Source organism: Sebastes fasciatus, chromosome 2 (genome assembly GCF_043250625.1).
Source record: "Sebastes fasciatus isolate fSebFas1 chromosome 2, fSebFas1.pri, whole genome shotgun sequence".
Classification (NCBI taxonomy): domain Eukaryota; kingdom Metazoa; phylum Chordata; class Actinopteri; order Perciformes; family Sebastidae; genus Sebastes; species Sebastes fasciatus.
This window is the reverse complement of record NC_133796.1, coordinates 25060320-25074630: the sequence shown is the minus strand read 5'-3', so window position 1 is coordinate 25074630 and position 14311 is coordinate 25060320. Positions and strand designations below refer to the sequence as shown.

Here is a 14311-nt window from a genome sequence, read left to right as displayed (position 1 = left end):
TTATAATTTCCAGAATACCGTAATTTTACATGCTGCTTCGTTTCCGACTGTCACTCATCTTGTCTGCTATTTGTGCACCGCACGTGGTGCAACGCACATCAAGTCACCGCACCGCAATGCACTGCAATGCACTGCATCACGCGCACCTCAACGCATCGCAACGCAATGCATAGCATACTGCCGCAATGCATCGCACCACAAAGCAACGCAGCGTAGCGCAACGCAACGCACCGCACAGCGCAACGCTCCGCAAAGCACTGGAGCGCAACGCACCACACCGATCCACACCACACAGCACTCCTCTCTCTTTCTCTCCTCCTCTCCCTCCTGCTCTGTACCTGTGGACTGTCAGCGCGCCACGCACGCCCGCCCCTCCCTGCTTGATGGTATGATCCTTGTCTGTCATCACCTGATTGGTCACACGGACCTCATTAACACAACATTCAGTCCCAGTCAGTGCATGGAGTGCATGGAGTGCCCGTGGTGCGGAGAAGATCGTCCTATCATTCTACCTTGAATTAAGTAAAGAAAGAAAAAAGAAAAAAACGGCTTTCGGGCGGGAGCCGGCTCTTATCGTTCACTTAAAAGAGCCGGTTCTTTGAGCCGGCTCGTTCGTGACCGACACATCACTATTGCAATGGCTGCTATGCCGCGCCGGGACCTTTGGGTGCACTTCTGTAACATCTAACGTTCAGTAAAGTAGTTATTTATCGCCTTAATACTTATTTATAACGATAGAGACGTTTATTTGTATAAAATGTGAGTATAATATATGAAAAAAGAGGATTTAACCATTGTGGTTCAAACGTGGTGTTAAAACCAAAACGTCAAGCACATCTGGCCACATGCCAATAAGTGATGTCATCTCCTTATAACAGCTGATGGAGAACACTGTGTGATATCAACATTTGACTTGTGGCCAGAGGTTCAACATGCTGTAAAGCACACAGCAATTGCAGTTTGCTGTAGTGTGGGATCTGGTGTGGATTTAACTTTTAATTCTTCACCCTAGAAATTTAATTTGACCAGCTAATTGGCAATGATGGAGAAAGTATTCAGATCCTTTATTTAAACCTGCAGTAGGTAAAATGTTGTATGCAGCATTGGGCAAAATTTCCATAATAACCTTTCAACATATTGTATTTCATGTGCTCTGAGAGACAACTGGACTTCTGCACCCCCTAATGGCTCTGTTTTAATGCAATAAAAAATCAGGCCTGTGACGGGAGACTTTGGCCATTGTTTGTGGTTCAAACGTGGTGCCAAAACGTCAAGCACTTCTGGCCTCATGCCAATAAGTGATGTCATAGCAGGTTTTTTCCCTATAACAGATGATGGAGAACACTGTGTGATATCAACATTTGACTTGTGGCCAAAGCAAGCGCTGCTTTTTCACTTTCCCCACCCAGATTTATCCTGCCGGTCCAGGGGATTGAACTGGCGACCTTCTGCACCTCCTCATGGCTCTGTTTTCAGGCTTTAAAAATGTTTAAACATTTGATGCGAGAAATAGGCATTACAGTAACAGATTATTGATTCATATGATCAGCGCTGCCTAGTTGGACCGTTTGATAGGAGTTTGCAAGTGATTGACAGCTGCTCAGAGACGGCAGGCTCCAGCTCGGCTCTGATTGGTTGTATTTCTTCTGGTCTGTGAAATCTTGCAGATGCCGTTAGAAGCACTGGAGGACACCGAAGGCAACCTGAGGACACCAGAGGACACAGAGGCACATGATATTTTTTCTCATGCACTACTGTCAGGATAAAGTGACCGTTTTATAAAAAATAACTTTTTCTAATCACATTTGCTCCATATCTACCCACTGCAGCTTTAAGTAAAAGTACTAATACTACCATGTAAAAATACTCTGCTACAAGTAAAAGTTGTGCATTCACAATCTTACTGAAGTAAAAGTACATAAATATTAGCATCAAAGTAAACTTAAAGTACCAAAAGTAAAAGTATTCATTATGTAGAATGGCCCATTTCAGAATAATGTATTAACAACACCAGATTATAATCTTTGATGCATTAATGTGTTCATCACTGTAATGTTGCAGCTGGTAAAGGAGCTAATTTGAACTACTTTATAAACTGCTAATGCATCATATTTTATTAATTGAGTTATATTTTGTATTAATAATCTGAATCTGTAAAGTAACTAATAACTAATGTTGTCAAATAAATGTAGCAAAGTAAAAAAAAGAAAAGTACCTCTGAAATGTGGTGGAGTAGAAGCATAAAATTGCATAAAATAGAAAAAACTCAAGTAAAGTATAAATTCCTCAAAAGTGTACTTATGTACGGTAGCTACTTGAGTAATTGTACTTTACATTACGTTACATTCCACCACTGCTAATGGTCAAGGTGGGTCCAACTCCAAGTCTGTCAATTTAGACAATTCATTCAGGTCTCATTTTGAGCTTTCTTAAAGCACATTTGTACTTCCTCAACTCGTCTTCACCACATGCAAGAAAAGCAACTCAGTGGGCTTTGAGGGGGTGTCATGGTTGCCCAGCAGTCTAATAAACACATACCAGGATGGTATCCATAGATACAGTTGAACATACATGACACTGATTCAAGACCTACTTTGTATCAAAGGATGTTGATTTGTAAAAGGTAATTTTCATGAAGAATGATAAGAGGAGTATCACAGGCATAGCCTGCAGCAGTGGTTCTCAAACTGTGGGCTCTTTGTAGTGGTATGCCTACGCGGAGGAATCTCTGAAATATTTTCTAAAAAATTATTAAGAAATAGGGCTGACCCATAAATCGTATTTTTCATCATCATCATATGAACATGCGCGATGAACAAATCGCAAAAGGTTGTCTGAAACGCGATGAATAAGAAAAAACATTATATTTAGGGATAGTTAAAGATCCCATGTTATAAAAAAGTGAGATTTTCATGTTTTTTTATTATAAAGCAGGCTTAAGTCCTATATAAATACTGTGAAAGTATCAAAACACTCAATCCACAGGGAAATACACACACAGCCCGTATTCAGAACCTCTGCATTTGAAACAAGCTGTCAGGATTTCTGCACATTTGTGATGTCACGAATATACAACATTTAGACCTTTTACACAATTTTAAACGTAAACATTCTAAATGTGTCCCAGTTTATTTCCTGTTGCAGTGTATGTGAATGTCATCAGCTGACAGGAAGTACACATGGACCCAAGCTGTTGCCTAGCAACGCAATTCTGTTGCAATTCCGTCAAATCCGCTAAAAAACAGAGCGTTTCAGACAGAGGGTAAATACAGGCATATTCAGACACACAGTATGAGGAAAATAAAGTTGTTTTTTTAACATTACAGCATGTAAACATGTTCTAGTAGAAACACAAAATACAAGTATGAACCTGAAAATGAGCATGATATGGAACCTTTAAGTAACTAGGTATTAAACTGGCCGCGGGGCTAAAGCTGTATGGAAGTTTTTATTGGACTTTATTAGTTGTAACCCACAGAAGACATTCCACATGTGTACCATGATCTGCAAATATTTCACTATCCACAAACATGTATTTTTGTATTTGTGTTGTGTAAAGTCACATCCACAAAAATAAAGGGCGATTTGCAAATACATATTTCTACAGATCCGAATTGGACAAAATTCTGTAAACAAACAGGAGGGAAGCTGCAAATGTCACATGGCCCATAAATCCACAGGAAGCAATCTGCAAATGCCAAATAGATGCACAAATGTGTGTAGATATCACTTTACATGTAAACCTTAAAATAGTATTTACAGAGTAAGTTATGAGTATTTGCAAATCGCCCTGTATTTTTGTGGATATGACTTTACACAATACAAATACAAAAATACATTGTGGATAGTGAAATATTTGCAGATCATGGTACACATTTGTGGAATGTCTTCTATGGGTTACAACTAATAAAGTCCAATAAAAACTTCCATAAAGCTGCAGCCTCTCCTCTGCTGCTCTGTGTCGAAGCCTTTAACACATCCATGGTCGGATCTCTCCACTCACATCAACACACAGCTGCAGTCAATCAGTGAACAGCTGATCAGAGAGGCCTCGGTGGAGACAGACAGCTACAACTACTCGTAAGTTCAATAAAACTTTGCAAGTGTAAAGCCAAGACACGTTATCATTACACCTGTTCAACAAGCATAAACATGATGAAACTGTTAAACATGGAGGAAAGCAATGATTCAATCTGCACAGCTCGTTAGCTCGGCGGCTAACAGCGACCTGTAAACACGTGTAAGTTATTTAGTTGAGTTGTGACTGACTTTAGTTCCCTGGTCAGCAGTGATCCAGTGTTTGTGTCCGAGGAGTTTATTGTGAAGGAACAGAAGACGTGAAGACGTGATGCGCTGCAGACTATTGAGCCTCCATGGTATATTAATGTATTATCTTCATCAAATCATAAACCCTCGGCTACACCAGCTGACACTAAAGCTGCAGTAGGCTGTGTACTCAGACTGTTTAGGTTAGTTTGTCACATATCTTACCTGTAAACTCATCAGCTGGCTGAGACAAACAGCTCCTCTTCACTCTATCAGCCCTAATGTTACTGCAGCAGAGAGAGGAGGACAGGAGACAGAAGACAGGAGGACCTGTGGGCGAGAGGACCAGAGGACAGGAGGACAGAAAGTAGGAGGGCGGAGGGCAGAGGGCAGAGGACAGGATGACAGGAGGGCAGAAGACAGGAGGGCAGAAGACAGGAGGACCTGTGGGCGAGAGGACCAGAGGACAGGAGGACAGAAAGTAGGAGGGCGGAGGACAGAGGGCAGAGGACAGAGGACAGGATGACAGGAGGGCAGAAGACAGGAGGGCAGAAGACAGGAGGACCTGTGGGCGAGAGGACGGAGGACAGGAGGACAGAAAGTAGGAGGGCGAAGGACAGGAGGGCAGAGGACAGAAGACAGGAGGGCAGAGGACAGGAGGGCAGAGGACAGAAGACAGGAGGGCAGAAGACAGGAGGGCAGAGGACAGAAGACAGGAGGACAGAGGACAGGAGGACAGAAGACAGGAAGGCAGAGGACAGAAGACAGGAGGGCAGAGGACAGAAGACAGGAAGCAGGAGGGCAAAAGACAGGAGGGCAGAGGACAGGAGGACAGAGGATAGAGGGAGGAGGACAGAAGACAGGAGGGCAGAGGACAGAATACCAGAGGACAGGAGGACAGAGGACAGGAGGAAGGACAGATACTTACTGATGTCTGTGTTCTTCAGTCTTTATAAACTTCACTTAGTATTTTCATGTCAGGAATATGATTTATTTTATTAACATGTTAGATTGTTTCCAGTGAGATATTCAGGAGTTTATATGGTGACTTTGCTGTTGTAGACATTACTGTTGCTGCTCTAGAAACGACATTTGGCCCAGTTATATTTTAAATACAGAATATGTATATGTATAGCTAATATGCACACTTCAATGTTTGTTTATTTATCGCAAGTCATATCGTCATCGCAATATTGAACAATGCTGTTGCACATCGCAGATGTTCCCTCATATGGTGCAGGCCTAGTGTGAGAGGATGCCCCTTGCGTAGTATGAGAGATGTGTGGAAGAGTTTAAGTGCCAGTTCTAGTGCTCCCCCTTTGACAAAAGTCCACAATAAGTAATATTCTTATTAGGAATAAATTTGCCTCCTGCGTGAACTGTGCTTTGCTGAATAGGGTAGGCCTACGCTACTGTATTTTAACATCGGTCATAATGGTGCTACTTGGAGAGCCAAATATTTTCTGAGGTGGTACTTGGTGAAAACAGTTTGAGAACCACTGGCCTACAGTTTGAAATATGTAATGACCCAGTATAGCAGGTGTTAGATGGCTTATAACTTTTATTCAAAGGTGTTGCAAGGACAGTAAAACAGTGTGCCAACCAGCCCGGATCCTCTCTCAACAACTGCTCTCGTGCCACCATCAATCCAAGTCTCAAACCAGTCTCCTCAGGCCTTTATAATAAACAGCTTCGTCTACAGCATCCCGTGGATTAAAATGTGTAAAAGATATTAATTTCATCAACTTATTTGGAAACCACCAGAAATTTGGTCATAAATCAAATCCAATCTGCATCAACCTTAAGCATCCCCCAAAAAAGCCTTGTGGGAAATGAACTTTCATTCATATAATTTCATACTATTCATACTATTGTTGTGAAACAATATATCTCCAGTAGAGGGTGCTATTCATGTTTCTCTGAAACTGAATGTGTAGAAACCATAACCAAACCATTTAATGCACCTCTCCTCTCTTTCCCGCAAAGGCTGATATTTTACATATTTGAGCTGGCATCATATTTATGAAGCAAACCTGGAACTTCACTTTATTTGAGACTTTTATGGCATTTATTTATCTTGAATTATGATAGATCAAATTACATAAAAATTGAATGCAGAAATACACAATACACAATACACAGCTTATATTTAACCATTGGAAGATTGAATCTGCATCAGGTCATTAGTAGATGTAGGTTGGTGTGTGTCATACTTTGATTTCTAATAATAATATTATATATATAATATTTTCAGTTGCCTTTGAATGAATAAAGCCCAGACAAACTGAGCCACACAGCACAGTTATTAACTAACTTACTTAAAATGAAATGAGGAGCACAAAGTATGATTTTCAACAACTTTCACCATCATATTTTAAAGGTGTTTGCTGAACCGTATAGGAGTCGGCTTTATGCTCAAAATCATCCATTTCAGGCCACACTTAGGCCATTTCATAAATGTTTTGAGAGTTGTGGTGAAAACAGTGGCTACATTCCAAATAGTACATACTGTAGCTGCCCTTACAAAGTATGTACTGTTGCATGCAGTATGCTACAGACTACTTCATCTTAAATTGCGCCTTGAACTTTGATCCTCTTGCTCATATACGTGCTGCACAGAGGACTGTGGGTCAGAATAGCCATTAAAGCATGCTGGATTGGATACTGCAAAATACGACCGGAGGCAGAAGGACATCCTGGTTGCATTTGAAATACTATGTGTTGTGACATACTAAATCTATTTCTGGCTTACTAAATAGTATGGTAGTATGGGTACTAGAATGCACAGAGTATAATACTGTATTGTCTCTCTATTGAATGACTTTTGGGGAATTGACTGTACATTTTGAAGTGAGCATAAATATCAAGCGCAAAAATGTGTGGATGAAATCAAGTTAACTCATATAAACAGTTCATTCATATATTCATCAGATATATGAACCTAGCTGTTTTTGCCCTTTCCTGCACACGCTGACCTATTGCTAGCGTGTTGTAGCACCCAACACCTGTTTCTTTATTTCTCCACCTCCTAAGTCTTTGGGTCAGTCTAGGCCAAAGGGACCAGCACTTGCAGACAGATGAGCTTTTGGACATTTCCACGAAAACTCTGGGGGATTTTCCAAGGCCTCCCCACATGTCTGCGAGTCCTCGGTCTGTCTATGTGGAGCAGCGCGGTTGGCTGGGACGGTGGTTATTCTCCTGGGAATGCATTCCTGAGCTTTTGCATCATGTGAAACTCAGCCTTCGCTGCCCCTTTTTCACTGTTTTTGCTCCATGGTCAGCAGGGAAAACAAACAAGGTGGATCTCATAAAAGATAGAAACTAGAAGTTTGTGGCAGAAAAAGTAGATGGCAGGGAATTTAATAAAATTCAAGACCTAGGTCGAACCAGATCAACTAAATAACAGACTTTTTTCAATATTCCTGTGACAGTTTTTTTTTTCCCCCAGATATCTACTTCCACTTTTTTTGATGTCATACACTGAATGAATCAAGAATATTTATTTTGTCATCAACAGAGAGTTATACACAACTTCAATGGATACCTCACAAATACTCAATGTAAAGATATTTGCATAAAACATTGAAATTTACATCTGAAATATATATTGTGCAACACTATTATCTTCAAACACAACAAGGTTTCTCCATAGGCGCTGTGTTGTGCTATGAGCTCTTGTAACAGGAGAGGGTGCTCTCTCCTCAATAATACTGTCTGTTTGGTATTAATTCTGTAAAACATGAGTAATAAATGTATTTATTTAATGATCCTTGGGGAAAAAACAAAAAACAAAAGGGGGGAAAGAAAAGATCAGAAAAGTAAAAATAAAGTCTCTAAACCTATTCTGTTGCGTTAAATGAAAACATCAAATGAAATATCATGAAAAAATATATTTTTGTTACATGCACTGACACACTTCTCTTGCTTTAATACCACCCGAGTGTATACACATACTGTACTTATGTCAAGTAGCCACTATTCTTTTATAGGTGCTTTTCTGATTAAATACATGGGTTTTTAGTGATGTAATCACATGGTTAGTCCCATTGTTGTGTGATTGGTGATGTCTTTTTCCAAGTTTCCCTGAGGGGAACTATGTGAACGGACGGGGAAAGACCCACTTCTGTCTTTCTTTTAACTGGACGTTTCTGTGAAACTAGTGCACTGCTGCTGGAAGCTGGAAGAGATATGAGATATAGATTAAATGTCTTTATAGTTATGCCCCAACTTTATTTGATTATGCACTATATCTGATAGTGATCAATGGTTTTCAGATGCCTCAACCTAGCAGTGTGTCAGTGGTATGCTGCTGGGGTCATATTGTTGAAGTAGACAACACGTTCACCTGGAAGGGTCAGTTGTTGAATTTCATTAAGTCTCACCCCGGACCAACCTCGTCCCATTAACACATGGAAGTCAAATAGCAAAGAGACGCAATGCATCAGAACACTTTGCAACGTTATAGAGTGAACTTTTGGTCCTCTTTATGTCCCCTATAACAAGAACCGTATATCCATTTAAAGCGCAGGCATGGAATTGCACATCAATACTTCAGACAGCCTGTTCCTGTACAGTATATATTTATAATGTCACATGAGTTATTCAGAAGACCACATACATTGATGTCCACATATCAACAGTTTACCACAGCTCAAGAATAAACCACTTTTTTTTTGCAAACATGTAGATTCAATTTAACACTTTTAAACCAAATAAAATCAGTTTGCTTTATAATTAACTCAGAATGCCTTTAAACGTGTTATGCTCCTTTTCATGATTACTGCGTGTGATGCAAGAAGAGATGAGCATGCATGTAACAACAGAAGAAAGAAAAAAACATCAAGGAATCACTAATTTTCTATGGAGACTAGTGTGTGTGTGTGTGTATGTGTGTAGTGTATGTGTGTAATGCACAAGTGGTTTTACTGACATAATGGCTCCTATGCATAATTTATATTATAGTAATACTCCTATGCGAAGGGGGGGATAACATGAATTCCTATATTATTATTATTATTTGGCAAAGCAAGAGCAGAGAAGAAATGTTTTTTGTTTTTTTTACAAATTAGTGAAACCAGTATACAGATGTATTTACGCACAACAGAGGAGTATGCTGTGAAGTGGGTGTGTTTGGGAGAGGAGGGGTTAAAGCTTGGGAGGGTATAGATTGCAGCCTGAGCAGCAGTAGTGGAGTAGGCTGGATTGTGATAGCGACAGATGTCTAGAAACCTGTGAGGGGGCACTCCTCAGTTACAACACAGTCAGTCCCAGACTGCACCTCGGAGGCAGGGGCGGAATCTGCAGCTGTCACTCCAAAAAGGTTTACCTCCATTATCACATCCAGCCGAGGAGAGCCTGGACAAGAAGAAAACCAAGTGATCCATCTCTAGAAAAACAGGTCGGTTTTATTTTTTACTATGTGTGGGTTATGTTGTGTGCGTAAAAAGAAAGAAGTGAGTGAAGAAAGATGAGCTGCAGTTAACCTATTGTTCTCTCTTTTTGCCTTTCTCCTATTATGCTAATTTGTACATTTGAAGGCTGGCATAATAAAGGCAGGTTTTTTTTTTTTTTCTTTTTCCTCAGTGGTCGGATTTGATTCAGTGCGTCTTTTTTTTTTCAAGTAGGCCATGTAGGCGATTAAAAAAAAAACTGGGATAAAGAAAAGCGCAAAACAAAAGTTGTGAAGTTGTGGTGCTTTACTATAGGTTTTGACGCGATATTGTGGTTGATTATCTTTTGCATGTTCGTTTGAGTGCGACGTTTTTTGAAAATGCTGGTGAACAAAAAGGGCAGAGCAGCTGAGAGGAGCAGCGGTGGTGGTGGGCGGGTTGAGATGGGGGATGGAGACCTCCACAGCTTTTATCACTCAAGGGTTCATAGCCGGTGTATAGTGTATTTCCCCCTGTATAGTAGCCTATAGGTTTACATCCTATACACTATAGTACAGATTAGCATCAGTGTTTGCTGCCATTTAACCCATTACTGTAGTCGGTGTAGTATCTTGCTGGTGAGGAGTCCCCATCCTTTGTTACCAGCCAGCACATGCTGCCTCTACCTCTGCCTTATCTTTCTAAATGTGTAGATTGTGTCTACTGTACATTTTTTTTAGCAATTACTCGGAAAAATTGGCTTTAAAAAAGTGTCCATAATGATTTGATCTCAAAATGTGTTTTTCCTCAAACTGTACATGTTTGCTTTGTCTTGATTTGGAGGCCGGAGACACCAAAGAGGGTTTGGCAAAAATTAGGCAAATAAGAAATCAATCACATACGACAAATAAAAGCATGATTAGTTAGAAGTATATAGAAAAGCAGAAGTATAGGCTGGCGTTGGTGCAAAAGCTTATTTTCACCACTGGCCTGTTCATCCTTTCATACTGTAAATTGGTGTAAGGGATGTGCAGTTTATATCCCATCATGGCGCATCCTGGCTTTATTGCTCCATTGCAGCACTATGGACAGTTCCCACATTGTTCGTATACCCACATTCTGCCCTGTAGGGTAAAAGTCCTATTTGTGGCATTTTGGACATGATAGCCTATTTCCAGCTTTTCTTGGAATAGCATCTCTCAAACCGAAACAGGCTAAATGAAATGATCAGGCTGTGGCATTTAAAATGAATGTATAATAAAACCCCATGATCTCTCTGTTTAAGGGTCAAACTGAAACTCAATCAGTAACATAAAGTTGAACTTCCAGTTCTCTATTCTGTCACTGAAAGGAAGTTGCATTCTGTTGCAATCACTAACTCTTCCTCTGCAACAGTGTTGTCACGTTAACATAAAGAACTATTAGTACTAGTACACGCAGCTCTATTCACAGAATGGGTCACTTTGATTATTGTTTTTTTTTTACACTGATTTGTAGTTCTTGCAGAAAATCCACTTTTGTATGTGAATGTAACTTCAGGCTCTGAATTGCATATCTGTTTGTAGCTTGTCATGCTGAGAGAGGAATAGTTGAATATCTACATCATACTGTAGATGTTCAACTCGGAGTTGTGGGCTCATTTGGCGCTGAGCCTTACCCGACATTCCTGAAAGGGTAGAGTCTGTGGAGTTGTCTGATCTCAATGAGGTTCCCATGCATTTACATTTGTTTTCTGGCCAAACTGTGTTTGGCAGAGAGCAGTTTCCTAATTGAACTTCTAGTTCACCTCTAGACAATAGTCTTCTCTCCATTCTGTCCGACAGAGCACTGTTTTACATTTGAAGGAACGAACTCACTCTTCATTTTAGAAAGTATGACCAAATACCTTCCTAATGTTCAAACGTGGTGTATACATTTTAACTACCTAAAATAAGTATCTCAGTAAAATAGGATCACCTCTGTGCTTGGGTGGCATAGTGGTTCATTGGTTAGCACTGTTGCCTCACAACATGAAGATCCTGGGTTTGCCTTTTTAATCACTGTTTTATCTCTCATATTAAAATACAACTTCATCTACTTGTTCTTAGGAGACACCATGGGAGGCAAACTGAGCAAGAGGAGAAAGGGATATGATGTGAGCGACCCCAAAGAGGCGAAGGATGAGACCGCAGAGGTGGCTGCTGGTGCAGAGGAGTCTGTTAAAGTGGAGGATGGCGTCCCACCCACAGACGCTGAGGTGACAGCTGAGGCAGGCACTGTGGTGGAGGAAGCTGTGGGGTCTGCTGTGGCGGCAGTAACTGAAGCTGCAGTAGCTCCAGAAGAGCCCAAAGCTGCACCTGCAGAGGAACAAGCTCCTGCTGCACCAGTAGAAGAACCAGCTGCAGCAGCAGAGAAGGCAGCACCATCAGTGGAAGCAGCTCCTGCAGCAGAGAAGGCAGCTCCAGTAGTGGAAGCAGCTCTTGCAGCTCCAGTAGTGGAAGCAGCTCTTGCAGCTCCAGTAGTTGAAGCAGCTCTTGCAGCTCCAGTAGTTGAAGCAGCTCTTGCAGCTCCAGTAGTGGAAGCAGCTCTTGCAGCTCCAGTAGTTGAAGCAGCTCTTGCAGCTCCAGTAGTTGAAGCAGCTCTTGCAGCTCCAGTAGTGGAAGCAGCTCCTGCAGCTCCAGAAGAACCAGCTGTAGCAGTAGAGGAGGCCACTCCAGCAACAGAGGAACCAGCTCCAGTAGAGGAACCAGCTGCAGCAGTAGAGGAGGCCGCTCCAGCACCAGAGGAACCAGCTCCAGCAGCAGTGGAGTCAGCCCCAGTAGTAGAGGAACAGGCTCCAGTAGAGGAACAGGCTCCAGTAGAGCTCCCAGAGGCTCCAGCAGCAGTAGCAGAAGAACCCTCTGCTCCAGCATTAGAAGAACCTGAGCCAAGTGAGGTTGAGATTGCAGCAGCTGCACCCGAAGAGCTCGCTGTAGAAGAACCTGCTGCAGCTGTAGAATCTGTGCCAGAACCAGAGGTTGTTCCCGTCTGCACAGAGGAAGCACCCGAGGACCAAGAGCCAGAGCCCATCCCAGAGACTGTTACCGAACCAGAAGTCACTGAACCCGAGCCAGTTGCTGAACCAGTGCTGGAGCAGGCCCCAGAACCAGAGCTTGAGGCAGAGCCAGAACAAGAACCAGAGCCAGAACCAATGGAAGAACCCGAGCCAGAACCTGAACCAGAGCAAGCACCAGAGCCAGAGCTTGAACAATCACCAGAGCTAGAGCCAGAGCAAGTACTACAGCCAGAGCCTGAGCAAGAGGCTGAAGCAGAGGAATACGCAGCAGAGGAACAAGTAGAAGAAGTTGAGCCCGAACCATTTGTAGCCACATCTGACATTGAGACCCTGGAAGCAGAAGCACCTGAGGTTTTGGAGTCTGCAGCAGAGGAGGTCCCCACTGAGCCTGAAGAAGAGGATGCCTCCAGCACCGAGGCAGAAGCTGAGCCCGAAGCAGCAGAAACCGTCCCAGAGATCGTCATCTCAGAGTCCGTCTCTGCCAGCGAAATCACTGCTGAGTCTGAAGAGGTAGCTGAAGCTTCTCTGGATGAGGTGCCTTGCCCAGAGCCTGAGGTAGAAAGCAAGATGGAAAATGGAGATATAGAAAGCCCTTCTGTTACAGAGGATGCGGCACTTCCAGCTGTGAATGGAGATTCTAATTCTGCCGCTACACAGACAGAGGAATGTGTTAACGGTAGCGAGAAGCCCGAGGAGACGACTTTCAAGAGGCAGATTGACTTTGAACTGAAAAAGGAGGTGAGCCTGAGCCTGGATGTCCAGGAAGTTCTCGATGCGGTCCCCGACATGACCGAGGGTCTCAGCACTGAGCTCACCCAGGCAGTCTGAAAAAAGAAGCCATCTTTCAAATCAATGTGAATCCAGTTTAATCCTCCGAAGGTGCGAGAAAGCCATCAAGGTATCACAAACACAGCTAGGCTTTCTGGAAAGCTGTAACGACCGCAATGTCTATAGTGGTAACTCAGGCAAAAAGATGTTTTCTTTTGAGGAACCAAAAATGAAATGCAACCACTTCAGGATAGAAAGAGACAGAGAGAGAGAGAGAAGAGAGATGGACGTGCAGAGAGGAGACTTGAGTTTGGAATTGGAGGGGAAGTGCAGACCGAGTGAAACTGGACAGCAGAGCAAAAATACTGGACAGTAAATGTGATATTAATGAATGGATACATGAATAAATCTGTCTTTGTGTGAGCGCCCGATTAATATTACAAAGTGGCTTATTGGAACAGCATTCATTATTAGTATATTATCTGATTTAGAATGTCATATATCCTTTCTATTACTATATGCAGAGACATGACATAACTGTTTTGGCCTTTTATAACAATGGTACCTGTGAGGACTGTTCATTTTAAATTGATTGTTCGGAATAGAGAATAAAAAGAGATCGTTATAGCCTACAGTGATCTTCCTTTCTTTTCATGCATTCACTGGGTCACTAGTAAGATTTTTTGTACTTTACTCTAAACTATGAATCAGACTGATAATCTTAACTCATCTCAAATCATTAAATCCAATAATAAGTTACATTATTTCGTACTGTAGTCGCAACATTATTTACAGAACATCTCTGTTAATTACAAACCACTAGTTGACATCCACAGCTCATAGTAGCTCTAGTGGGTCAGAGTTTGACTGATTA

At 41.9% G+C, this 14311-nt stretch overlaps 1 protein-coding gene across 4 annotated transcripts; it reads left to right on the top strand.

Moving 5' to 3' along the window:
• The first annotated feature begins 3923 nt into the window (after nucleotides 1-3923).
• LOC141755937 (uncharacterized) lies at nucleotides 3924-14069 on the top strand. 4 transcript variants are annotated; one of them, XM_074615321.1, is made up of 3 exons: nucleotides 9451-9664; nucleotides 11723-12135; nucleotides 12358-14069. In XM_074615321.1, the coding sequence occupies exons 2-3, from the start codon at nucleotides 11731-11733 to the stop codon at nucleotides 13495-13497; spliced, it is 1545 nt and encodes a 514-aa protein (XP_074471422.1). In that variant the 5' UTR covers nucleotides 9451-9664; nucleotides 11723-11730; the 3' UTR covers nucleotides 13498-14069. The 4 variants fall into 4 exon arrangements, with proteins under 4 accessions (XP_074471406.1, XP_074471413.1, XP_074471396.1 ...); XM_074615305.1 differs by lacking the exon at nucleotides 9451-9664 and adding an exon at nucleotides 3924-4080 and having other exon boundaries at nucleotides 11723-14069; XM_074615312.1 differs by lacking the exon at nucleotides 9451-9664 and adding an exon at nucleotides 4089-4240 and having other exon boundaries at nucleotides 11723-14069.
• The last annotated feature ends 242 nt before the right edge of the window (nucleotides 14070-14311 follow it).